Source organism: Emys orbicularis, chromosome 3 (assembly GCF_028017835.1).
Source record: "Emys orbicularis isolate rEmyOrb1 chromosome 3, rEmyOrb1.hap1, whole genome shotgun sequence".
NCBI lineage: Eukaryota > Metazoa > Chordata > Testudines > Emydidae > Emys > Emys orbicularis.
This window is the reverse complement of record NC_088685.1, coordinates 93,321,127-93,347,035: the sequence shown is the minus strand read 5'-3', so window position 1 is coordinate 93,347,035 and position 25,909 is coordinate 93,321,127. Positions and strand designations below refer to the sequence as shown.

The following is a 25,909-nucleotide window of genomic DNA, read 5'->3' as shown; positions in this document are numbered from 1 at the left end:
TGCTGTTGGGACCTTGCCATCCCCCCTCCTCGAATGAGGGTTGGATGGGGCTACAAAGGAGGGGGAGTTGGCTCCCTGCTGTGCAGTCATAAGAGCCCTGAACCCCCCCATGTTTCTGCTCCTTAAAACAAATACCTCCTTAAAATCCTTTACCAATCCATTTTATCTGGTCCAAATAAAAGAGGGCTTTTTCTGACTGGCATGGACCTCTATAGTATCCCATCTCTTCTGGTCACCTGGGGGGAGGGATGGGTCAGTGTTCCCACACTGACCTGCTCTGCAGCATCTGTAAAATTCACTCCATGCCTCTCTAGCCCTTTAATGAGGTACATGCCTTCCTCCAACAAGCCAGACAATGGTGCCCCCACCCCCTGCTTAATATGCAGTATAGTCATTGTGCATGATGCTACCAAAAACTTACTTGAAATACATATCTGCTATAACTCACCAAGTTCACTTGGAGAGCAATTAACTATTTGCATGCAGAAATGCTCCCCTCCGAAAAGGTTTTATGGAACTGCAAAATCCAGTGCAGGCAATTTTCTTTTATAGTTTTTTGTTAAGTTCTGTTTTCTTTCCTTTGCACTGAGTGTAAAATGCTGGTTTTTAACAACCACTCCGGTTATTTGTCTCAGTGCTGCACTGAATCTTGGAACGAGAAGCCTGTTATTGGTTAAGTCACTCTGCTGCCAGAATGATCTACTCATGACATTCACATGCTTCTTCTCTGCCTAACCTAATGGTGCAGGGAATATATAAAATGGCAGTGGGAGGAGTGGGGGCATAGATCATTTCAAAAGGTTCTGAGGCATGCAGTTCCAACCTTTGACAGTAGCATGCATAAACATAGCAAACCTTGCCTCCTTTCGCCCTCCCACACTCCTCCCTAAGCATTATTCCTCTTGTTGCTTTCTTCAGCAACAGTCTTCAAAAAAGTGAATTATCTTCTTACCTATTTGCCAATCCCAGGGAACTTTTAACAACTCCTTGTGTTCCATTATTGCACTGAAAAAGAAAAGAAGGCAAAGTTTGATGGGAAGGAACAGAACTTAAATTACTTCCGCTCATGCAATTCATATGGTGGACAACACAAAATGAATAGCCTTATAACGACAGACTCTGGAAACAGCTATACAGACCAAATGCAGTCGGACCTAGTTAACCCACTTTGGTTTTATCCCTATATCTGTGTGTTGGAAAGATCTTTGGTGCAGTAATCAGATTTGATAGCATGTGATTTGCCCTGTTTTATCTTCAGATCTCTGGCTGTTAATCTAGAGCTGCCCACCCCCCTCACTTTCATACCAGCCTGCCCTTTGGGACTTAATATTCCTAAAGCTCTTGAACTTTAAGGATTGATGATGTATCGGCATGAGTTATACACCCTTCAAAGCTCCTCTGCACTGTAGAATAAATACAGTGATGAGTAAATCACAGACTTGAGGTGGCAGATTTCATAGCATGGTCTTGGGGAAAACATCCAGCGCTACGATTTGTCAAACATTAAGAGAGAAACCAAGTAATCATAGCAATAAAACTCAAGAAACAAAACTAAGGGTGGGCCAAACTGAAGGAGTCAAGTTCAGGATTTAGTTTCAAGGTTAACTGAAAGTTAAAAGCCCATTAACACTAAGACCCTTATTGTTTGTGTTATTGTAGCGCATATTGATCCCTGCTATGGATCAAGACCCCATTGTACTTGGCACAGACACGGAACAAAAAAGCAGTCCCTGCCCCAAAGAACTTATAGAGACAAAAGACAAGAGATGGATACGGACAGATGGGGGAGTATAAGGAAACAGTGAGGTGCCAATAAGGCCTCCCATGCTCTAAGGATGGGATCCTACAGATCAGGACTCCTCCTAGCTAGTTCTCCACTCAACTAGCCTTCTCTGGTCTGTGATTTGGGGATGAAACCCTGTTGTGCAGGGCTCTTATGCGTTTGTGCCTCTTAAAGTGAAGATCCCCCTTTCCTGTCATTTACAGAGAGACTTAAAATAATTCTGAAACAATTTTCAAAAAGCATAATATGCTGCTACCACTTTTCTTTATTATTATTATTAGTTTCCAGCTGCACCCACCAGGCACAAGACAAAAGGACGCACGGTTCCTGTCCCAAAGAACTTGCACTCCAAAAAATACAAAACAAATAGAGAGATGCATGGGAAAGGAAAGGGGACCCACAAACAAGTGATAGGACACACTATGTATGCTTCAGAGTTTTCATGACAATACTTTTGCTTAGCTTTTTAATATATAAATATTTAAGAATATAAGAATGGCCCATACTGGGTCAGACCAATTGTGCATCTAGCCCAGTGTCCTGTCTTCTGACAGTGGCCAATGCCAGATTCTTCAAGAGGGAATGAACAGAATAGGGCAATTTCGGGTGATCCATTCCCTGTCATCCAGTCCCAGTTTCTTGCAGTTGGAAGTTTAGGGACAACCACAGCATGGGGTTGAGTCTCTGACCATCTTGGCTAATCGGCATTGTTGGACCTATCCTCCAGGACTTATTTAATTATTATTTTTACCCAATTATACTTTTGGCCTTCAGAACATCCCCCGGCAACGAGTTCTACAGGATGACTGTGCGTTGTGTGAAGAAGTATTTCTCTTTGTTTGTTTTAAAACTGCTGACTATTAATTTCACTGGGTGACCCCTAGTTCTTGCGTTACATGAAGGGGTGAATAACTTTCTTTCTATACCATTCATGATTTTATACACCTCATCATACCTCCCTTAGTTGTCTCTTTCTTAAGCTGAACAGTTCCACTCTTTTTAACCTTTTCTTGTACGGAAGGTGTGCGGGTACCATGGATTTATATAGTGGCATTATGTTATTTTCTGGCTTATTAGCTAGTCTTTTCCTAATGGTTCCTAACATTCTGTTTTTTGGTTTTTTGTTTTGTTTTACTGCTGCTGCACACTGAACAGATGTTTTCAGAGAACTATTCACATTAACTCCAAAATCTTTCTTGAGTGGTAACAGCAAATTTAGACCCCATCATTTTGTAGGTATAGTTGGGATTTATGTTTTCCAATGTGCATAACTTTACACTTATCAACAGTGAATTACATCTGCCACTTCGTTGCCCAGTTTAGTGAGATCTCTTTGTAACTCTTCGCAGTCACCTTTGAACTTAACTACTGTATCTTGAGTAATTTTGTATTGCCTGCAAATTTTGCCACCTCAGTGTTAACTCCCTTTCCCAGATCATTTATGAATATGGTGAACAGTTCAGATCCTTGGGAAACTAACCATTTATTTCTATCCTTTGTTCCCTATCTTTTAACCAGTTACTAATCCATGAGAGGACCTTACCTCATATCCCATGACTGCTTAGTTTTCTTAAGAGCCGTTGGTGAGGTACCTTGTCAAAGGCTTTCTGAAAGTCCAAGTTCACTATACCTACTGGATCACCCTGGTCCACATATTTGTTGATACCCACAAAGAATTCTAATAGATTGGTGAAGCATGATTTCCCTTTATAAAAGCTGTGTTGGCTCCACCCCAACATATGTTTATCTGTGTGTTTGATCATTTTGTTCTTTACTATAATATCAGCCACTTTCCCTAGTACTGAAGTTAGGCTTACTGGCCAGAATCACCTCTGGAAGCTTTTTAAAAAATGGGTGTTACATTAGCTACCCTCCAATCATCCACAAAGGCTGATTTAAGTTAGTAGTTCTGCAATTTCATATTTGAGTTTCTTCAGAACTCTTGGGTGAATACCATCTGGTCCTGATGATCCACTACTGTTTAATTTATCAGTTTGTGCCAAAACCTCCTCTATTGACACGTCAATGTGGGACGGTCCCTCAGATTTGTCACCCCCCCCTCAAAATAAATAAAAAAACAGCTCAAGTGCAGGAATTTCCCTCATCCTCTGCAGTGAAGACTGATGCAAATAATTCACTTAGTTTCTCCTCAATGGCCTTGTCTTTCCTGAGTGCTCCATTAGCAGCACATCGATAGTCCAATGGGCCCACAGACTGTTTGGCAGCTTCCTGCTTCTTATGTACTTAAAAAAATTTGCTGTTAGTTCTTGTGCCTTTTTGTATTTGCTCTTTCAAATTCTTTCTTGGTCTGGTTTATTACACTTTTACACCTGACATGCCAGAGTTATTATGGTGTTTTTACAGAGTTTCTGTGCAGTTTGCAGGCATTTCACTCTTGTGACTGTTGCTTTTACTTTCTGTTTAGCTAGCTTCCTCATTTTTGCATAATTCTCCTTTTTGAAGTTAAATTCTACAATGGTGTGTGTCTTTGGCATTTTCCCCCCTGCAAGGATATTCAGTTTAATTACACCATGGTTGCTATTATTGAACCATTCAGCTATATTCACCTCTTGGACCAAATCGTGTGCTCCGCTCAGGACTAAATCAAAAATTGCCTCTCCCCTTGTGGGTTCCAGGACAAGCTGCTCCAAGAAGCAGTCATTAACATTGTCCAAAAGTTTTATCTCTACATCCCTTCCTGAGGTGACATATACCCAGCCAATATGAGGATAGTTGAAATCCATCATTATTATTATGTATTCTGTCTGTAATCTCCTTGAGCATTTCACAATTACTGTCACCATCCTGGTCAGGTGGTTAGTAGTATATTCCTACTGCAATAGTCTTATTGTTCAACTATGGAATTTCTATCCATAGAGATTCTATAGTACAGTTTGATTCATTTAAGATTTTTACTTTATTTGACTCCATGCTTTCTTTCACATACAGTGCCACTCCCCCACCAGTGCAACGTACTCTATCACTCCTATATATTTTGATCCCTGATATTACCATGTCCTGTTGATTATCATCATTCTAACAAGTTTCTGCTGTGCCTTATTATATCAATATCCTCATTTAATGCCAGGCACTACTGTTTATCCATCTAGCATTTGTATATAAACATTTGTATGTTTTGCCAGTACTCAGTTGCTTGCCTTTGTGTGTTATATTTAAATGGGACTCCTATGTTTGACTGTTCCTCATTAGTTCCTACCTGTATTTTATCAACTTCTTTCTTATCCTCTTTACTAGGATATAGAGTTTCCCCTTTAATAAACTCTTCCCTAAGGGATGTCTCCATCCGAATTGTGTGCTCCATCATACCTGTCAGCTTTTCTCCAGCCCTTAATTTTAAAAAATCTTCTACAATAATTTTATTTTACCAGCAGGCTAGTTCCATTTTGGTTTAGGTGGAGCCCATCTTTCCTGTATAGGCTCCCACTTTCCCAAAAGGTTCCCCAGTTCCTAATAAACCTAAAACCCTCCTCTCAACACAATTATATCACCCACACTTTGAGACCCCACAGTTCCACCTGTCTTTCTGGCCCTGTGCACGGAACTGGAGTATTTCAGAAAACACTACCATGGAGGTCTTAGACTTTACTCTCTAACCTAGCAGCCTAAATTTGGCATCCAGGAGCTCTCTTTTACTTTTCCGTGTGTCAATGGTACTTACATGTACCATGACCATCAGCTCCTCCCCAGCACTGCACATAAATCTGCCTAGATGTCTCATGAGATCTGCAACCTTTGCATCCAGAAGGCAATTCACCATGCGGTTCTCCTGATCATCATAAACCCAAATATATATATTTATAATAAGCAAATCTCCCATCACTATTACCTGGCTCTTCCTAATAACTGGGATTCCCTCCCCAGAAGGAAATCATGATGTCCTCTAGAAGGACATTCCAACTATAGAATCATTTCCCAATGCTCCAGCTTGATATTCTCCCTTTCCTGAGATTTTCATCCTCCTCAACAGCACAGACGCTGTCAAACTGGGGGTGGGATGCTCTACTGTGTTTCCTGAAAGTCCCTTCTATGTACCTCTCTGTCTTCCTTAGCTCCTTCAGTTCTGCCACTCTAGCCTCAAGAGCTCATACTGTGTCTCTTTGGCCATGAATTTCTTGCCCATGCTGCATTCAGTGCAATAAACTGGAAAACACCCACTCTGTGATGGACTTCTGCCTGCATTCTTTTTACTTTTGCAGGAGTGGTTTGGGTTTTTTGGGGGGGGCGGGGGGGTGGAGTTATTGGCCTAAGTTTAGAGTATGTTTGCTAGGTGTCTCTCTCTTCTGGCGCTCTTCGGTAGTTATGTTATAGCCACCTCTCCCTGCTGCTGAACTCTCCCCACCTAGCCTTGGTATCTCACTCTGTCATGGAACTCTCTCTGCTTGAGAGCTGGACCTGGAAGGAATGTCTTTCAAACTCCCTCACAAAACTTCCCTGTTCGCTAGCTTCTCTGGTTGCTGTGGAGCTGGCTTTTTAAACCCTTATTCTACCTGAGTTAGCCCCGCCCCCTTGTCAACGTATCCTAAAGAGGTTAGGGATCAAGAGATTGCAGGCTAGAGCCTCATTAATAAGCTCTCAGCCTAGCCTAGCAGGCCACTTAGCTCAGCACAGAGCCCCCCAAAACAGACCATATTATAATCTTCAAGCAAGCAAGCAATATTTAAAGAAAGAGAGAGAAATTATTCTACTTTTAACCACTGCAGTAGAGGTGTGTCTCCAGGAGGGGTTTCAATAAGGAGAAGGCTGTGGTTTTGTGGACTAGCTCAGGAAGGGTATCCCATTTATAGAGGGCAGCATACATAGAATAAGGCAAGTTAATGATTGTTGAAGAAGCAAATGGCGCTTCAAAGCTGCAGAGCAAACAAGGAGGTGAGGGTAGGGAGACAAGAGGCTAAGTGGCCCAGTACTCTAGAAGTTGAAGTGTAGAGGATGAGGGTGGGAGAAAATGAAGAGAGGAAGAGGGAGAGCTAGGTGTCAAAACCAGAAGAGGAAGTTAGCTGGTGAGGAGAGGACTGTTCATGATCTATAACAACTACATGGTAAATGAGGGGAAGATACAACCTAATGGAGTGTTGTTCTACAGAACATAATTTACTGCCATATACTTCTTCTGTATTGCCTTTTCCTGACCTGGGGCCTTGCAGCAAAGTTCTTAAATTTAACTTCATTTAAAATTTTGCTCAGCAGGGTAACCTCCTGAGTTGCAACATTTTGTTTTCAAGACAATCCTGGGGGACAACCCGTAAACAGAGACATAAGTCTCATGCATACAAAGGCACATATAATTCCATTCTTTTACAGATAAAATTATCTCATTATTTTATGCATAGCATTAGATTTACAATATATCAACAGCAAACAAATACAATTTTTTCCTCCTTCCCCTACCCCCCTCCTCAGGATGCAACTCTCCAGACAAGAGTAAGCTAAAAGGAAATGAAATATTGCAGTTTTACTATCAAACTCACTCTTCCTCACACTGGGTTTTGTAGTAGATGCTTCATTTTTCAATCTATGTTTTATGTTTCCTCACTATAATGTCCAGATTAGCATCCATTAATTTCTATCCCAGCACCCATGAATGCCACCAAAATAGGCGCTGCTGCTGACGTGCTGGGCAACTGTCTGATTTCCAACACAGATTCCTTCTCCAGACTGTTCCCATCTATTTTAGATCCTCATTGCACTGAAATAGCTAATAATCACCCACAGCTTTTCAAGCTATGCTTCTATAAATTTAATGCAGAAAACTCAAATGGTAGACTGTATTATTATTTTAATATAATATATAGTGTTTTTCATCCATAGGTTTTAAAGCAATTTATAAAGGAGGTCACAGTATCAGTACCCCCATTTTACAAATGGGAAAACTGAGGTACAGGTGTAAAGTGAGCTCCCAAAGGCCAGCAGCACAGCTGGGACCAGAACCTCACTCTCCTGAGTCACAGCCCTGTACTGTCTCCTTCAGGCAACACTGCTTCCTAGATGTGTCTAAGTTGACATACACTTAGTAAGACTCCACATTGACTGTCTTCTATATCATTACCTATTGTTGACCATGTATATCAAGGCAATAAAAATGATTCTCCCCAAGCAAATCAGACAGTTTTACCAGTTCTTATTTCCTTTATGCAGTTTACTTGTGCAGCGAGCAGTTAATTTAAAACATTTAAGTCATGTGCCCAGATGCCACAACAATGGGTATACAAAAATAATAAACTAGTCTACTAAACAAATGTAGTTGGTCCAGTGGGACTCAATAGAGATTTATTGCTGATCATTCTCTATTTTTGGAGGCTGAGCAGATCATCTGTGCAGATAAACCACCAGTTTTGATTAATAATTACAAGTTATTTTGGGCACCACAATAATCAGATCTGCATAAAATTTAGCAATATTACCTAGTGATGGTTTGGAGTGGTATTTTCCTTTACCAGCCACATTTTCAAAGGCTGGAGCCTACCCTCCCACTACAAAGCCTGGATCTGGAGTGCAAAATGGACACTTGCGCACATCACTACCCATTTGTGTGAATATATGTGGGTTTTATGGATGCAATGGGTGTGCCTGCATGAGCCAAGCTTTTGAACATTTGGCCCTTTCTATGTTATCACAGCAAAGTAACTGTTTCTGTGTTTTCTTTCATATCTTTCTAAATATCATAAATCATTTACATGGAGTAAAACTATTAATGAAATACCTTCTGGCAGCGTCAGTGTTTCCATCTGCTTATAATTCTAGGTGACTTTTTATAAACATGAATCACAATTAGAGATAGGTGTGGCCTGTATCATTCCTAATACAGTTCAAGATGCTAAACTGCCATTTGTCTTGAAATAACAAATAGGTGGATACAATTTTTTACATCTGAGTCTACATTTGGTACTTCTAGAACACAATTCACTGTAGTGCCTCAGTGCAAATTTAGCTAATTATTTAGATCATTGCTGAAATGTACTGACCTGACGGGAAATATTAAAACTGACCAAGTAAAGACTTAAAACACAAGAATTTAAACAGTCTACTCTCCACAGTAAATGTCTGGATAAGAAGAAAGGAGAATGAAACCAAGAAAAAGCTAACTGGTGAATTAGTTTCAATAGGCTCAAACCGCAAACCCTCTCACTTACAGCTGAATTCCACTGAAGAAGGAGCCAAACAGCCCAATCATGCCCAAGAACTCCACCCGACTCATGTTTCGGACAATGTACTCCTCACAAACATTGGAGATGCCGTAGAGTGTTGCTCCACCTAGTACTAAGAGATCCCCTATCAGCTTATTTTCACCTAGGAATAAACACAGGAGAAAAAACACAGGAGGCTTCAAAATAGTGATCATTTGCCTAGAACTATTGCAAGCTCTTCCCCACAGACTCGAGACCTAGCCAAATAGCCCACATCTTTGTAAACAATCTGCATGCAAATATACTGTTGTTTGCCCATTTGCATTCAAAATGTAAAGGAAACCTAGCAGAGACAGAGAGAGAGATTTAATTGTTTTGTGAAGGAGATAAACTGGAGGAGAAGATGACTTTGTAAAGCCCAGGAAAAAAATAGCACATTTCAGAGACTAAGCTTTTTTGTTTTTTGGTGTGAAGTATAGAGCAGTGATGATGGAGATTTTTACACTGTATTTAATGACTGTAGTGCTATCTAACGTACCGTACACAGGGAAAAACATAGCAGTGCATTGCCACTGAAGTACTGGCAGTCTCAAAGAGCATTCGAAACCGCCTTAAATCTTGGAGGCTTTTATTGTTATTTTAGCAGAGAGCTTTCAGGTAGGTTTATTCAAGTTCCAACTATTCCAGAAAACTTAGGCACTGATCCTGCAAAGACTTATGAGTGTGATTAGGTTTATTCAAGTGCCAACTATTCCAGAAAACTTAGGCACTGATCCTGCAAAGACTTATGAGTGTGATTAACTTTAAGCATGTGACTAATCCCAGTGATTTCATTAGGACTATTAACTAAATTAGGTTGAAGAGATTTCAAAAGAACCGTGTTCCATTAAAATATGCAGTTCTGTCAACAATGAAATGCTTTGCAAAATAGGGTAGATTTTGCCAGAATTTCATTTTGGAAGAAAATGGAGAGGAAAACAGTCCCAACAATGTCAAAACATCCCATTTCCACACTTTCGGAACACCACATTTTGATTTTTCATTTGGAATGACTTTTCATTTTGAAATATTTTTTAATTAGTATTATAGTATGAAACAGCATTATGTTACAGTGCACTAAGGAACTTCTAGTTCATGCCAGCAGAGTCTATACGGACCAATTGACATGCAACACTTTAGAACGCTTTAGAAATCACACATCTGTAGAGTGCATTACCCCGCCATGTAGACAAGCCCTTAGGCAGCTGGGTAACTTTACTCACGTGAGTTCAATGACCCAGAAGTGCCTAAGTCTTTGTAGGATCAAACTTTATGTTGTTATATACACAATTTCTCATTCAGCTGATGCCTAGCACATTTTGGGGGACTGTTAACATAATAAATATCTTTATGAGAGACTATGCTACAGTGATATTAGGTATGTCCTGTAAATGTATAAATTCACTGCCCTTGAACATAAACAGTTTGTGCACAGGAGGAGAAGGGATGTATTGAGAAATAATAAAAGTGTACTTGTTTCTGGTTCATCCCCTTCTTTTGTTTGCCTAGCCAGGGAAAATATCCTATAAACAGCGCAGCACTTTTTAGTGAAGAGCCTCCTGAAGCCTTTTATTTCACCGCCAGCATTTATTTATTTATTTAGAGTCTGTCTTGACCGCATTACATAAATAGAACCAGCTCATACATTTTACTTCATTAAAGGGGACATGGAACATAGAAGTTATTCCCTGAATTCTAAAAAAGCCATTTTACAATTTTAAAAGAGCTGTGATACTTGGCATGAAAGGCAGATGCTTGTGGTTGAATTTCTTCTCCTTGCATACCAATAAACACAGATACAGACAGTCCTTCAGGTTCAGGTCTAGATTAGAAGCAGGCAATAATGCGAGTACAGAATGTTCTGGGATCAAAATACCTAGTAGCCTTATCTGTATATTACCAATGAATATGACAAAAAATACCTGCTTCTTGCCAGTAACCTGCCAAGTGACTACCTCAATCTAATGGCTTACTCTAGTTAGTATGGGATTGTCTCTAACTTTTTCTTTCCCTAAATAGAACAAGTGAAATCAAGTGAACTAATTAAAGTTGCTAGGGGGGAAGGGCACATGATGGATTCCACACAAATCTAGTTTCAGTTTCCAAGTTTCCTCACATTCCTCCAGGCTTCTGTCTCTAAGTTTCCTGAACAGCAATCTCCATAGCTGCACACCTGCTAAGGAGCAAAGGATAGAACCCCTGGTCCCTGGCTCCTTTACCTAAGGGGCAGATCTTTTAGTACATTCCTAAGTTGTTTAGAACTCCACTGGACAGACTCCTTTTGTGTATGGTTCTCCCTCCTCCCTGCCATTTCTCACAGCTGCTTCACTGGCCCCTGAATCTCCGCATGCCCTCTCCACGCTGGTCCACAGACCTGCAAGTTCCCAGTGAGCCACAGTGCATCCACCCAGTGAGGAGCAGGTGAATTGGTAGCCAGGATGTTTCCTTTGGTGCCTGAGGGTGAAATCCTGACCTTGCTGATGTCAACGGGTGTTTTGCCATAGACTTCAATGGGGCTGGGATTGCATCCCAAAGTGTACAGCAGTTGAGGACTATCTCTTGAGAAATTTTTAAGGAGCACCGAGGGGAGCCCTGCTCTGGTGCACCTGAGCCAAAATATTTAAGTCATTCCAGATATACTGGACCATTATGACAATGAAAACTGCTTAAGTAAAAGGAATGAAAAAAATTGCAAGACACTATAGGTGTTTCTGTAAGGATGTAGAAGCACTGTATGATATTGTATTGTATTAACTGAGAAACAGGCTATGATCTTGTAACTAAGATTACAATGCATCACACACTTGCCCATGCAACCTTAACTTTGGCCTTTCCTGACTTTTGAGTGTAGGCAACGCTGCTGTTTTCTGAATGTAGTTTTATTTTTTGTGTAGAATTTTTCTTAATGCAGCTCTGATTTGCTGATTCATGGGACAGAGCAGATCTTCTCTTTTGTAACTGGGACAGAGTTGCTTCTTGGGTAGGGAGATGAAGTGAAAGTCTTCAGGACAGGAAAAGAGAAAGTGATGGGACAACACGGGCTGGGCTGCTCTCTATAAACCTGCTCAGTTTTTGTTCTGTAGCATCTTGGCAAGTGCAGTTTCCCCTGCACTTACATTTGTATTCAGAACACTGACTTTAAAACCCCAGTGCATTATGCTCAGCTCAAAATTCAATACTTATAATTTAGAATGAAAACGGCATCCAACTGCCAATTTTTGAAAAGAACTTGTTCTCTTCCCACATCAGTTGGGCTAGCACTAGAAAAATCAATGTGACAGAAGATATTGGTTGATGAAATGTAGCCCCTTCCATACTGCCATCAGTGTGCTGTAACTGTGGCTAAACACACATTATTCATATAATCCAAAAAAAGCATGTTTTACATATAAACAAGTTATTTCAGGTATGATGCAGGCATCTCCACAATTAACCTTTATTTCAGATTTGGTGCAGCGCACGATGGAGATTGTTAATTTGTGGGTTGGATGTGTCTGAGTATGTGACCAGTGAAGTAGGCTGTGTGCAGAAAGTGAGCAAAAGGGAACAGCACTGAGAAAACAGACTGGAGGGGCTGAGAGAGAATAGGGAGCTGTAGCTCAAAGATGCAGCCAAAAGCTGAGCAAGATTGCTGCTGAGGCTTGAAGTAAAAGTGTTTTAAGGCATCTCCCTAAGTGGCACTGACCCTCATTAGTTGGGGTCATTTTATTCTATGGCTCCTTCCCTCAATGAATGGATGTTGAGCCATGGAGATGGTTGAAAACTCAGAAACACATTTAAACCCACACATGATCTCTTGGGGCCTTTCCCTTCTTTGCCCCCTTTCTACCCTCTTGGATCACCTCAGAGTTACATAGCTTTCCCTGAATGAAATCACACAAATGTATTCAAAGACTCACCTGCTCCTTGTTGTCTCCCGACAAGGACGTCTGCTCCTGCCATACAGCCCATGCCCAGAATGCAGACCACAATTCCAATGAAATGAACTGCCTTGTATCGGACCAGCAGGAAGAACCAGGACAGTAATATCACCACTGGGATAACAAAACAATCTAGGAGCTGTCAAGGAGGAGAACAACAACAAAAAAGCATTGCTGCACAGGTTACTCTAAAAACACTAACCTATTAACGATAAAAGGAGCAGAACAGAGGACTATTTACTGATAGTTTTGCTTACCAGAAACAATGTGATATAGTGGTTAAAACACAAGACAGGGAGCCAGGAATTCTGCATTTGATTCCCGGCAGTGCCACTGACTCACCATGTGACCTTGGTTAGATCATCCAAGGCCAGATTGTCGGTAGTGTTCATCATCCACAATTTGGGCCACATTTTGAAAATCTGGGCACAAGTGTCACAGTGAGAGCTGAGCACTTTTGAAAACCTGGCCCTTATTATGGATGATGAGCACTTGAAAAATCAAGCTCTGAGCTCATCTAAAGAAAAAAAAAGTAGACCATTAATGCATATCAGTTTTCTCATCCATAAAATCTGGATAGTACCTCTTTCAAAGGGGTCTTGTAAGAATTAATCATGAATTGGCCTGATTTTCAGAGAGACCCACCAGCTAAGAAAATCAGATCAAATATTTGTAAAAGAGCTACCAGCATGCCAATGAAAGCCAAAGACTTTGAGCAAAATATTTGAAAGTGCCTAAGTAACTTAGAAGCCTAAGTCCCATTTTCAAGAGTGATTTAGGCCCAGATCCTCAAAGGGTCTCAGGTGTTTATCCAAATCCCTTTGAGAATCTGGGCCTTAGTCATATAGAAGTTTAAATCCCATTAATTTACTCCTTAATGCTTAAGTAACTTTTGAAAATGGGACTTAAGCTCCTAAATCACTTAGCTGCGTTTGAATATTTTTAGGAGAAAGTATAATGGACTTTACATGAAACTGGTTGTCCGACTTACATGATGGGTTTTCTGCTTCCATAAAAACAGTGGTTCACAGTACAGTTAATCAGTAAAATGAAAAGGTAAAAGGTATGTCTACACTATGGAGACCATACCAGCATAGCTATGCCAGCACAGTTCCACTAATAGAAGTTCCCCGCCCCCCATCAGAGGAACACCATCCCTGAACAATTTTAGCTATGTTGATGGAAGCATTCTTTCAGTGACCTGGCTGTGTCTACACTGGGGGTCAGGGTGGGATCTATTGGCATCGCAACATTGATGCGGGGTATGGTTTTAACCCACGCCTCACCAACGTAGCAATGCAGATCCAACTTTTAAGTGTAGACAAAACCAAAGATTTTGAAAGACATGAAGTGAAGTTTGGCACCCATGTGCCATTAAACTTCAGTGGGAGCTGGTGCTGAATCCCACTTTGTGCCTTTCAGAATCTCACCCTGAGTGTTTAATTGCAAGTTATATGGCTAGTAAGGCAAGGTATTTCACTCTCTCGCTTATCCTTAAAGAAATTTATTACTTAGAGCTCCAGTGTATGCAGACTGTCTGTGAAACACTGGGAAGTTTTATTCTGTATATTTCTCTGGATGTTATTCCCTTCATTTTTGAAATTTTGGGGAATGCAGGGTGGCTTTTTTCCATTGGAGCAATGGGCCTAGCCTCTGTATGTGTCTGCACTCTATTCTCTCAGTGTCGGTAACCATTACACTTAGAAAATATTACTAAATAATGACTATATCCCATTAAACTTCTGCTGCCACTTCATGGAATTAGCAAAATATAATTTCTGACTGGGAACGGAATCCTGGATAGTTTTCAAAGTGGCTAAAAACGTTTTCTTATAATATAGGTACCTATGCATTCAGCATATCCATTGGTGCTTCACTTTGGGATGAAGGAGTAAAAGAGCCAATTTTTTAATTTAGATCAAAAAATATTCTCTCTAGCCTAGTCACACAAACAAGAGCATGCAATAAAACAACATTAATTTCAAAGGCTTCCTATTCAGAAGGTGTACCAGCAGCATTTTGAAAGAGAAAAACATCAGAAGTGCTATATACAGCTCCAAGGATATGTGGCTCAAACTGCTCCCCAAAATACTGGGGAGAAGAAGAGCAGAATTACAAATTCTATTACAAACGTATATTAGGTGTAATACACAGCTACAACTGAATCAATTAAGGACAGAATTTCAGCCTAAAAACATTGACTAAAAAGCAAAATAAAATGCCAAGATGTGTTTCCATTGCTTGGACGCACTTGCTATTTGTATTATGCTGCTGAATTCATGTAATAGGATGAATAGTAGCACAAGCACGAGCTTAACGATTCAAAATGGTATGTGAATATGACACTGGAGGATTTTATTGATCTCCTTACTTATGGTTTCAAAATGGAAAGTAAGCTTAAAAGAAGGTGCGGCTGTTTCTCTAAGTACCATGTGCCATGAGGATTCAGATTTACACAAGAGAACAGGCATTTCCTGATCTGTCATGTTAGAAATGACCAAAGGGGAACTGCCAATTAAAAGAGGAGAGGTGGGGGCAGAGAAATCCCTCTCCACATTCTACAGTACCTCAGGGCCAGTCACTGACAGGTGGCAGCTGTGAGGGGAAGCTCTCACCACAGGATTTGCTTGAGGGCAGTGCTAATGAGGAGCCCTAACACAAGGATGGGGAGTGTGTAATTGGAAGAAAATCCAATGCATGTTTGGAAAGGAAGAATCAGCTCAGCTGTTTCTTGCTGTTCTCCACTGGGAGTTTGCTGACCAGCACTTTTTCCTTTTGATATTGATACAGATCAGCAATTACTCCTGCACATTAGTGACCTTATTTCTAAAGCTTTCTCTTTCCCCTTTTCCAGAGACTTACAATACATTCCAGTTACGTCCTTGCATGCACACTCTGTTTGCACAGATGGGAGAATAGATGTCACTGTCAGCAAGAGGATGATATGTGTTTGCAATTCACAAATCTGATCAAATATAGTAATTGTTAAAAATGTTATCACCAGTGGGGGAAAAAAATTCTCTCAAATGTCTGTTATCAACCCTGGCTCAGAGTCAGTGCAATGTCTTTTAATCATCAACCACCTAGAAAAGTTTTGTCTGGCATATTAACATAAGAATATAAGAATTGCCACACCAGAACAGATCCGTGGATTGGTTAGTCTGGTACCCTGCCTCCCAAAATGATTTAAATCAGAATTGTCACTAGAGGAATCTACAGAAGGGGATAGCAGGGTCTAGGTAAATTGAACCCATCCTCTACCTCAGCATCATGTGCAAGGAATGTTTAAATTGTGTGCACCGTATATGATGACAAGTTTACCATCTTCCCATGACAAAAAGAGAGAATTTATTTGATGATGTCTGACCTGATTCTACCCTGGGTTTGGGTAGAATCAGGTCACTTTAACTTGGAAATATGGTATGTACAGTAGCTTCTTTACAACATTTTAAATTAATTTTCCCATTGTATGCACATTTAAAAATTAAAAAAAAAATCAATTGCATACTGGAAATGGAAAAATTAGCATGACAAGATACGTGCTTGTCAAATATCAACCCAGGACCAACTTCACATATTTCACGATAATTATTTGTTTAAAAAAAAGCATACGGTGATTAGAACTTCCTGAAGATAATGATGCTAATGTGTCCCTTTGGGTTAATTTTGATCATGTAGAGACATTTCACTGGCAACAAAGAGACAAAATGTAGAAAATTATACCAAATGGGATATACTGTAGTCAGTCAAATTGCTGTCTGATGACTGACCCTTATTTACTAATAATAAGTTAAATACCAGAACTGAAACACGAGTGAGGCATAAGTCATCTTAACACAATACGTACTTCATATTCAGGAAAACAACAATTGTGCTTTTAGAGATACACAATTTTCTTAATGATTGGAGTAAACAACTATTCTGCTCTGTAAATCAATCATAATGATTTATTTTATAGTGACAAATCTTGATATTGAAAGACAGGGAGATTGTAGGGAAGTATGATGACTGGGTGAGAACTGCTCAGTATAATCAACATAATTTGCTTGTTCTCTTTTGCATGACAGTTAATTGAACAACAAAAAGAGCCAGGCAGCAAGCAATACACAGCTTCACAGTGTATTTTATCTGCAGGAATCAGGAATTATGTTCATTTTTCTCTTCTACCAAATAGGTTTATTTTAAAAAAAAAAAGGACAGAGAAAGTGCCATTAGCACCCCCTCCCCCATGCAAAAATTAACCTGAACAACTGCTTGGCAACATGCACTAACTGCATGCTAAATTAATTAATCGTGATCTGTTCTGCCCTCTAATTACATATGTAAAATCAGCATAATTCATGGAAAAAATATGCAATGTAAGGATTACATGCATTGACTATGTGCTGACTGATGCTGCTGTACTGTAATTAAGACTGCTGGGTTTGCACTGTTCTAGTTAATAATTTATGGGTCAGATCCTGAACTACTGATGTCAGAGTTTTGCTATTGACTTCAGTGGCATCAGTATCAGACTTTATGGGTGAGATCCATCAACAGACTTAGGCACTGCAACACATAGTGTCACAGAGCCTAACATTTTGGTGCCTAGAATAATCGCAGGAACAAAACTGCAATCCACTTAGGCATTTAGATTCCTTATACAATGAATGGGGAGAGAGAGGTGCCTAAGGGTATGTCTACACTACGGGATTAATCCGAATTTATATAATTCGAATTTGGGAAACAGATTGTATAAAGTCGAATGTATGCGGCCACACTAAGCACATTAATTCGGCGGTGTGCGTCCATGTACCGGGGCTAACGTCGATTTCTGGAGCGTTGCACTGTGGGTAGCTATCCCATAGCTATCCCATAGTTCCCGCAGTCTCCTCCGCCCATTGGAATTCTGGGTTGAGATCCCAATGCCTGATGGGGCCAAAAACATTGTCGCGGGTGGTTCTGGGTATATCCTCCCCCCTCTCCAGGGAAGCAACGGCAGACAACCGTTTGGTGCCTTTTTCCTGGGTGAACAGTGCAGACGCCATACCATGGCAAGCATGGAGCTCGCTCAGCTCAAGACAGCAGTCATGAACATTGTAAATACCTCGCGCCTTATCGTGCAGTTTATGCTGAACCAGAACCTGCAAAACCAGGCGGCGAGGAGCAGGCTACGGCAGCGCGGCGGCGAGAGTGATGAGGATATGGACATGGAATTCTATTGAACCGCGGGACCCGGTGCTTTGGAGATCATGCTGTTAATGGGGCAGGTTATAGCCGTGGAACGCCGATTCTGGGCCCGGGAAACAAGCACAGACTGGTGGGACCGCATAGTGTTGCAGGTGTGGGACGATTCCCAGTGGCTGCGAAACTTTCGCATGCGTAAGGGCACTTTCTTGGAACTTTGTGACTTGCTTTCCCCTGCCCTGAAGCGCCAGAATACCAAGATGAGAGCAGCCCTCACAGTTGAGAAGCGAGTGGCGATAGCCCTGTGGAAGCTTGCAACGCCAGACAGCTACCGGTCAGTCGGGAATCAATTTGGAGTGGGCAAATCTACTGTGGGGGCTGCTGTGATGCAAGTAGCCAAAGCAATCACTGAGGTGCTGCTACGAAAGCTAGTGACTCTGGGAGATGTGCAGGTCATAGTGGATGGCTTTGCTGCAATGGGATTCCCTAACTGTGGTGGGGCGATAGATGGAACCCATATCCCTATCTTGGCACCGGAGCACCAGGGTACCCAGTACATAAACCGCAAGGGGTACTTTTCAATGGTGCTGCAAGCACTGGTGGATCACAAGGGACGTTTCACCAACATCAACGTGGGCTGGCCGGGAAGGGTTCATGATGCTCGCGTCTTCAGGAACACTACTCTGTTTAAAGGGCTGCAGCAAGGGACTTACTTCCCGGACCAGAAAATAACCGTTGGGGATGTTGAAATGCCAATAGTTATTCTTGGGGACCCAGCCTACCCCTTAATGCCATGGCTCATGAAGCCATACACAGGCAGCCTGGACAGGAGTCAGGAGCTGTTCAACTACAGGCTGAGCAAGTGCAGAATGGTGGTAGAATGTGCATTTGGCCGTTTAAAAGGTCGCTGGCGATCGCTACTGACTCGCTCAGACCTCAGCCAAACCAATCTCTCCATTGTTATTTCTGCTTGCTGTGTGCTCCACAATCTCTGTGAAAGTAAGGGGGAGACCTTTATGGTAGGGTGGGAGGCTGAGGCAAATCGCCTGGCTGCTGATTACGCGCAGCCAGACACCAGGGCGATTAGAAGAGCACACTAGGAAGCGCTGTGCATCAGAGAAGCTTTGAAAACCAGTTTCATGACTGGCCAGGCTACAGTGTGAAATTTCTGTTTGTTTCTCCTTCATGAAAACCCGCCCCCTTTATTGACTCATTCTCTGTAAGGAACCCACCCTCCCCGTTCCCCCAGCTTGCTTTCAAAGGAAATAAAGTCACTATCGTTTAAAAATCATGTATTCTTTATTAAGTGATTTTAAACATAGGGAGAGAACCAACAAGGTAATCTGGGTGACGTTTGGGAGGAAGATAGGAGGGAAGTAAAAGGCCACTGAAAAAATTCAATATAATGACAGCCTTTTGGTTGGGCTGTCCACTGGGGTGGAGTGGGAGGGTGCACGGAGCCTCCCCCCCCCGCGTTCTTACACGTCTGGGTGAGGAGGATATGGAACATGGTGAGGGGGGAGGGAGGTTATACAGCGGCTGCAGCGGCAGTCTGTTATCCTGCTGCCGTTCCTGAAGCTCCACCAGACGCCGGAGCATGTCCGTTTGATCACGCAGCAGCCCCAGCGTTGCAGCCTGCCACCTCTCATCTCGAGCGTCCCTCATGACCTCACGTTCATTGGCATCTTTCCTAAATTTAGATACCGTGTCCTTCCACTCATTCAAATGAGCTCTTTCATTGCGGGTGCATTCCATTATTTCTGTGAACATGTCGTCTCGCGTCCTCTTTCTACGCCGCCTTATCTGAGATAGCCTTCGGGATGGAGGAGGGAGGCTTGAAAAATTTGCAGCTGCTGGAGGGAGGGTTGAAAAAAAGGAGAGAAGTTTTTTAAATGATACGTTTTACAGAACAATGCTTATACTCTTTCACGGTGAACAAAACTATTCACATTACATAGCACATGTGATTTCAGTACAAGGTCGCATTTTCCATCTTAATATTGAGTGCCTGTGGCTTTGGTGTTAGAGATCACAGACGCAGGACCGGGCAACAGAATTCAGCTTGCATGCAGCCATGGTAAGCCATTGTCTTTCGGCTTCTGCGCCCTCCTTTCCCACATACCAAGCAAAGCCCGTTGACTGCTGTGATTTTCCTGTTAACCTTCAGCAGCAGAAAACAAACTAACCCCCCCCCCCCATCCAATTCTCTGGGATGATCGCTTTATCCCTCCCCCCACCACGTGGCAGGTATCAGGGAAGATCCCTGCAGAAACCAAACTAATCCCCCCACCCCCCACCCCGCCATGAATTATCTGGGATGATCGCTGTACCCCTCCCCTCACCGCGTGGCTGGTAACAGGGAAGATGCCTGCTAGCCAAACGCGAAAAGCTCAGGGCCAATTCCCCCCACCCTGCACTTGGCTAACTGCAGGGAAGGAGTTCTTTTCAGCCACAGGCAAACAGCCCAGTAGGAACGGCCACCTCTGTCCCCTTAATTAAGTTCCCGTATTTCAACCAGGTTACCATGAGCGATATCACTCTCCTGAGGATTACACAGCGAGATAAAGAACGGATGTTGCTTGAATGCCAGCAAACACCGGGACCACCGGGACCATACGCTGCCAGGCTTTGTCAGGCAATGATACCAGATTACTTGCTGCAAGCATGGCGTGGTCAAGTGTCCTACCATGGAGGACGGAATAAGGCTGCACTGCCCAGAAACCTTGTGGCAAGGCTTTTGGAGTACCTCCAGGAGAGCTTCATGGAGATGTCCCTGGAGGATTTCCGCTCCATCCCCAGACACGTTAACAGACTTTTCCAGTAGCTGTACTCGCCGCAAATGCATCCCAAGTCCTCAGGGCAAAGTAATCATTAAAAAACGCTTGCTTTTAAAACAAGTTTTATATTTTAAAAGGTAAACTCACCTGAGGTCCCTTCCATGGGGTCATGGTCTTGGATACTGGCTTGGGAGGGTTGGGAGGGTACTTCAGTCAGGCTGAGAAAAAGATCCTGGCTGTTGGGGATAACGGAGTGCTGGGTGCTCTCCGCAAGCTCGTCCTCCTCCTCTTCCCCATCCGCAGAATCCTCAGGTGTAGCTGATGAGATTATCCCCGCCCCGGAATCCACGGTCACAGGTGGGGTAGTGGTGGCGGCCCCCCCTAGAATTGCATGCAGCTCGGCGTAGAAGCGGCATGTCCGCGGCTCTGACCCGGAGCGACCGTTTGCCTCCTTTGTTTTTTGATAGGCTTGTCTGAGCTCCTTGACTTTCACACGGCACTGATCTGAGTCCCTATTGTGGCCTCTCTCCATCATGCCCTTGGAGATTTTTTCAAAAGTTTTGGCATTTCGTCTTTTCGAACGAAGTTCTGCTAGCACTGAATCCTCTCCCCATATAGCGATCAGATCCAGTACCTCCCGTACGGTCCATGCTGGTGCTCTTTTTCGATTATCGGCCTGCATGGTTACCTGTGCTGATGAGCTGAGCTATCTGTGGTCACCTGTGCTCTCCACGCTGGGCAAACAGGAAATGAAATTCAAATGTTCGTGGGGCTTTTCCTGTCTACCTGGCCAGTGCATGCGAGTTCAGATTGCTGTCCAGAGCGGTCACAATGGTGCACTGTGGGATAGCTCCCGGAGGCCAATACCATCGAATTGCGGCCACACTAACCCTAATTCGAAATGACAAAATCGATTTTGGCACTACTCCGCTCGTCGGGGTGGAGTACAGAAATCGATTTTAAGAGCCCTTTATTTTGAAATAAATGGCTTCGTTATGTGGACGGGTGCAGGGTTAATTCGATTTAACGCTGCTAAATCCGAATTAAAGTCATAGTGTAGACCAGGCCTAAGAATGTGATCTACAAAAGCCAGCATGCTAGGCAGAAAGCCACCTGACCTAACCTATGGGAGATGCTGAGGAGAGGCGTGTCCTAAACCCCGCCCCTCTTTTGGAGATGGGTGCCTACGTCAGGGCTGCAGGGAGGCACCTATCTCTGCTTAGTGATTCACAAATGGGAATCTCTCTCTCTCTCTCTCTCTCTCTCTCTCTCCTATGACTGTTCCACTGTGGATAAATACTTACATAGTCATTGGGCCAGACAAAGAGAAAGATTCTGTAGTCCAGTGGTTAGGGCACCCACCTGGGAGGTGGGAGACCCCAGGTATCATCCCCCTGCTCCAAAGACTCATTATTTATACACAGTGGAATAGCTTCACCAGGAGAGACTGAGGGAGCCCACAACAGAATATCTCAAAGCTCAGTAGTTAGAGCACCTTCATGAGACCCCCTATTCAAATCCTTTCTCCCCATCTGCTAGAGATAGGGGGATTGAACCTGGGTAACCCACATCCCAGGTGAGTGCTCTCACCACTGGGTTAAAAGTTACAAAGTGCGCACCACCTGCTCCTCTAGTCACATTTTGAATGGGAACCAATCTAGTAGGTGTGCTCAGAGGCTATGGGATTGGACTCTGCACACGAGATAAGCGGACAAACGCCCATCATCTCCTGGTTCATGATTCATTCTGGGGCTTGGGAAGCAGTTAGGCATCCAGAAGCATGATCAGGGGCAGAAACATAGACACAGAGGGAACTTAGGTACTGAGTAAGTTTAGGCCCACTACAGGGTTAGGCAGGAATTTTGTGGGTTACAGAGGAGCCAAAACAGGCACAGAGGTGTATATACCCGTAGCAGGGTGCTGGTGCAAAAGCACCTAATTAGCCCCTACCCCGTCAGCTCCAATCAAGGGAAGCAGATTGGAGCTGATGGAAAAGGCCTGATGCTGGCCTGAGGATTGGCAACACCTGCTGGCCTGACAAGCCAAGGGCTATAAAGGCTGGGAGGAAGCCAGAAGGCAGGGGACAGCAAGGGAGAATTCAGTCAGGGAGGGAGCTGGAGACCTCCTAGCTGAAGGCTGACTCTGCCTGTAAAGCTTGCATATAGATGGACACTGGTGGTGGGACAACCTTAAGTAAATAAAGACACGGGAGTTGCACAACCCTGAAGCCTCTCTGAGCCTTATTGGGGAGAGCAAGCGGGCCCCAGGAAGAGGGGCGGGTCGCGAACCCTGTTACAATACCCAAGATGTAGACCCCTAAGGTTTAGGCATCTAAATATATTTGTTGATCCTACCCTATGCACCTACTGTAATGTAATAAGGGTCTATCCTGTTTCTACTGTTTTAACGCTGAAAGGAGGCATATGTTTGTACACAATAGTATAGACATGCTTAAATATATACAGAATTTCAGCCTAAAAAGTGGCTTGTTATGCTTTTCATTACCATCCCACTTCAGTTTGCACATCTCTCCTCATAAAAGCACATATACTCAATTCAACTATACATCACACACACAAATGGATAATGAAAGCATCTCTTAACGAGTTACGACTGTGTCCCCCTCCACCCCCCCAGTCCGGCCTCGAGCAGAACCATCAGCACTTCATATTGGATGGAATTGGGAAGAGATCTGCATCCAGGTGGTCCAAAGTAAGACAAAACTTTTGAAGTACCTCATTGTTCAGCTCCCACTTGTGGTCCTGGTGGAAGTGTCTTCTCAGAGAATCTGCTACTGTGTTCTGCAATTCTGGTAGGTAATCCACTGAGATCTCTATGTGTGAGATATGCACCAATTCCATAGTTTTATGGATTCTGCACATAAGGTCATAGAATCATAGGGTTAGAAGGGACTGCAAGGGTCATTTAGTGTAACCCCCTACCAAGATGCAGGATTTGTTGTGTCTAAACCATCCAAGACAGATGCCTATCCAGCCTCCTTTTGAAAACCTCCAGTGAAGGAGCTTCCACAACCTCCAGTCTGTTCCACTGTCCTACTGTTCTTACAGTTAAGAAGTTTTTCCTGAGATTTAATCTAAAATCTGCTGTGATGTAGTTTGAACCTATTGCCTCTCATCCTGCCTCTGTGGCAAGAGAGAACAACTTTTCTCCATCTTATTCCTCCTTGATGATTTATATAATACATTGCTGCTCTGTTGTCCAGCATTGCTCTGATCAAGTGGCCCTGATGTGGGGGTAAGAAATGATGGCAGGTATAATGGACTGCCCTGATATGGAGCGTGGTCTCATGTTGGGTCCATTTGCCTTGAGCTGTGAAGTCCTGAAAACATGCACCCCAGCCTAGCAGGAAGGCATCTATTGTGATGATTTTCACAGGAGGGTGGGGATGCAGGAATGGAAGTCCCACATAGACCTTTTACGGATTCTTCTACCAATTGAAACAGTTGAGGACCCTTTGAGGTATTGACACCTGCTTGGATAGACTTTGTTTGTTGGATGCCTAGACTGTTCTCAGCCAAGTTTGAAGATAGCAGGAGTGTAGTCTTGCCAAAAAGATATTACAAACATATAGGCTGCCATGTGGCCCAGGAGTTGAAGGCAAGCCCTCACTGTGACTTGTGGGCTCTACTGTATTGTGGAAATAAGGCTGGACATTGTAGCAAACCTGTGTGTGGGTAATGCTCTGGTGGTAGCGAAGGCCACAGTAGGCCCAGTTAAGGTAATTCATTGTGTAGTGTGAGAGCTGACATTTCCAAGCTGAAGCTGAGGCCTAAGTAGAAGAATAGGGGTAGGATATTGTTGGTTGCTGAGAAATGAGTGACCCTTTACAAGCCAGTCATCGAGATAGGGAAAGATAATTATTTCCATCTGGCAGAGATGGGCGGCTGTGGCTGAGAGGATCTTGGTAAAGACCCTGAGCTAGTGGAGAGGCCTAAAAGTAGGACACTGTATTGGTAGTGGTCTCTGCCAATGACGAAGCATAGAAAATGTCTGTGGGACAGGTGTATGGCTATAAAAAACAAACCAGCATCCTGAAGATCAAGGGAGACAAACCAATCTCCAATTTCCAAAGAGGAAATTATCTCTGGTAGGGTTACCATTCTGAACTGCTGAGAGAGGATGAAGGTGTTCAAACTCCTGAGATCCAGAATTCATCTCCAACTCCAGGACAAGATCAGAGCTGCCAGACCTCCACACCCTGCCAATGACACTGTGCAGAAGCTGGAGTTCCCCAGATGACCTGATCCTGACTATCCATCAAGAAAAGTACATCAGCCTTATTGGGAGTGCTGAGCATTGTATGCTTAGCATGTGCATTCTGTTTTGGTGATTGTTAATAAATAGAGGTTAAGTAGGATATTACGGTGTAAGGCTCTTTCACTGGTAAAAGACACGTAAACCTGCAAAAGATTAAGCCTTCAGTCCACAGGGAATGGTTGTTTGCTCTCAGTCCACAGGGAATTGGTGTTTGCTCTGAGCCCACAGAGGAGCAGAGCCCAGAGCCCACAGAAGTGGTAAAGTTAGATGCCATTTGCCTGGAGCCCTAGGAACTGGGAAAGGGTGGGGGTGCCTAAATCAACGGTGTTACGCCTTGTGCCCTAGGCACTAGGTAGAGGTGGGATGTCCTAGAGTGTGCGGGCAACAAATTTAGGTTAAAATTGGGTGCCTTAGAGTGTGTGTAACAGAGAATTTTGTGCGGGTAACACTTCAGGGGCACTGGGTCTGGTACTGACAGTAATACTACTTGAGGTTGCTTACTAGAAGGCTTCTCAGTATGCGGCCTGGTCTTTTTAGTCAGTGCCGGATCTCGGTAGTCTAGGAGATAGAAGCATCAGTGGTACACATGCCAGGTCGTTTAGTCTCCTTGGTTCCAGTTTGAGAGGTGACTTAGCCCTTCTCTTGGTTTCTTCCTCTGGAGAACGGGGTCTCTTTTTTAAATTGTCTGGACAACTCTGAAGGATCCCCAGGGTCTTTGCTTACCAGAGCAAAAATATTCACAGAGGTGCACTGGGCAGTGAAGCCAAAATATGGGGGTAGAGAGATTTGGATCCTGTGGGTCTC

The 25,909-nt window shown here is 43.1% G+C and overlaps 1 protein-coding gene across 1 annotated transcript in view; it reads right to left on the bottom strand.

The window, feature by feature from the left end:
* SLC35F1 (solute carrier family 35 member F1) overlaps nucleotides 1-25,909 on the bottom strand; it is a 385,340-nt gene that overhangs the window by 42,450 nt on the left and 316,981 nt on the right. The window contains exons 4-6 of the mRNA XM_065401726.1: nucleotides 12,864-13,023; nucleotides 8,932-9,088; nucleotides 953-1,005 (exon numbers count right to left, since the gene is read on the bottom strand). Of these exons, the coding sequence (XP_065257798.1) occupies nucleotides 953-1,005; nucleotides 8,932-9,088; nucleotides 12,864-13,023 (370 nt within the window). The remainder of the gene's footprint in view (nucleotides 1-952; nucleotides 1,006-8,931; nucleotides 9,089-12,863; nucleotides 13,024-25,909) is intronic.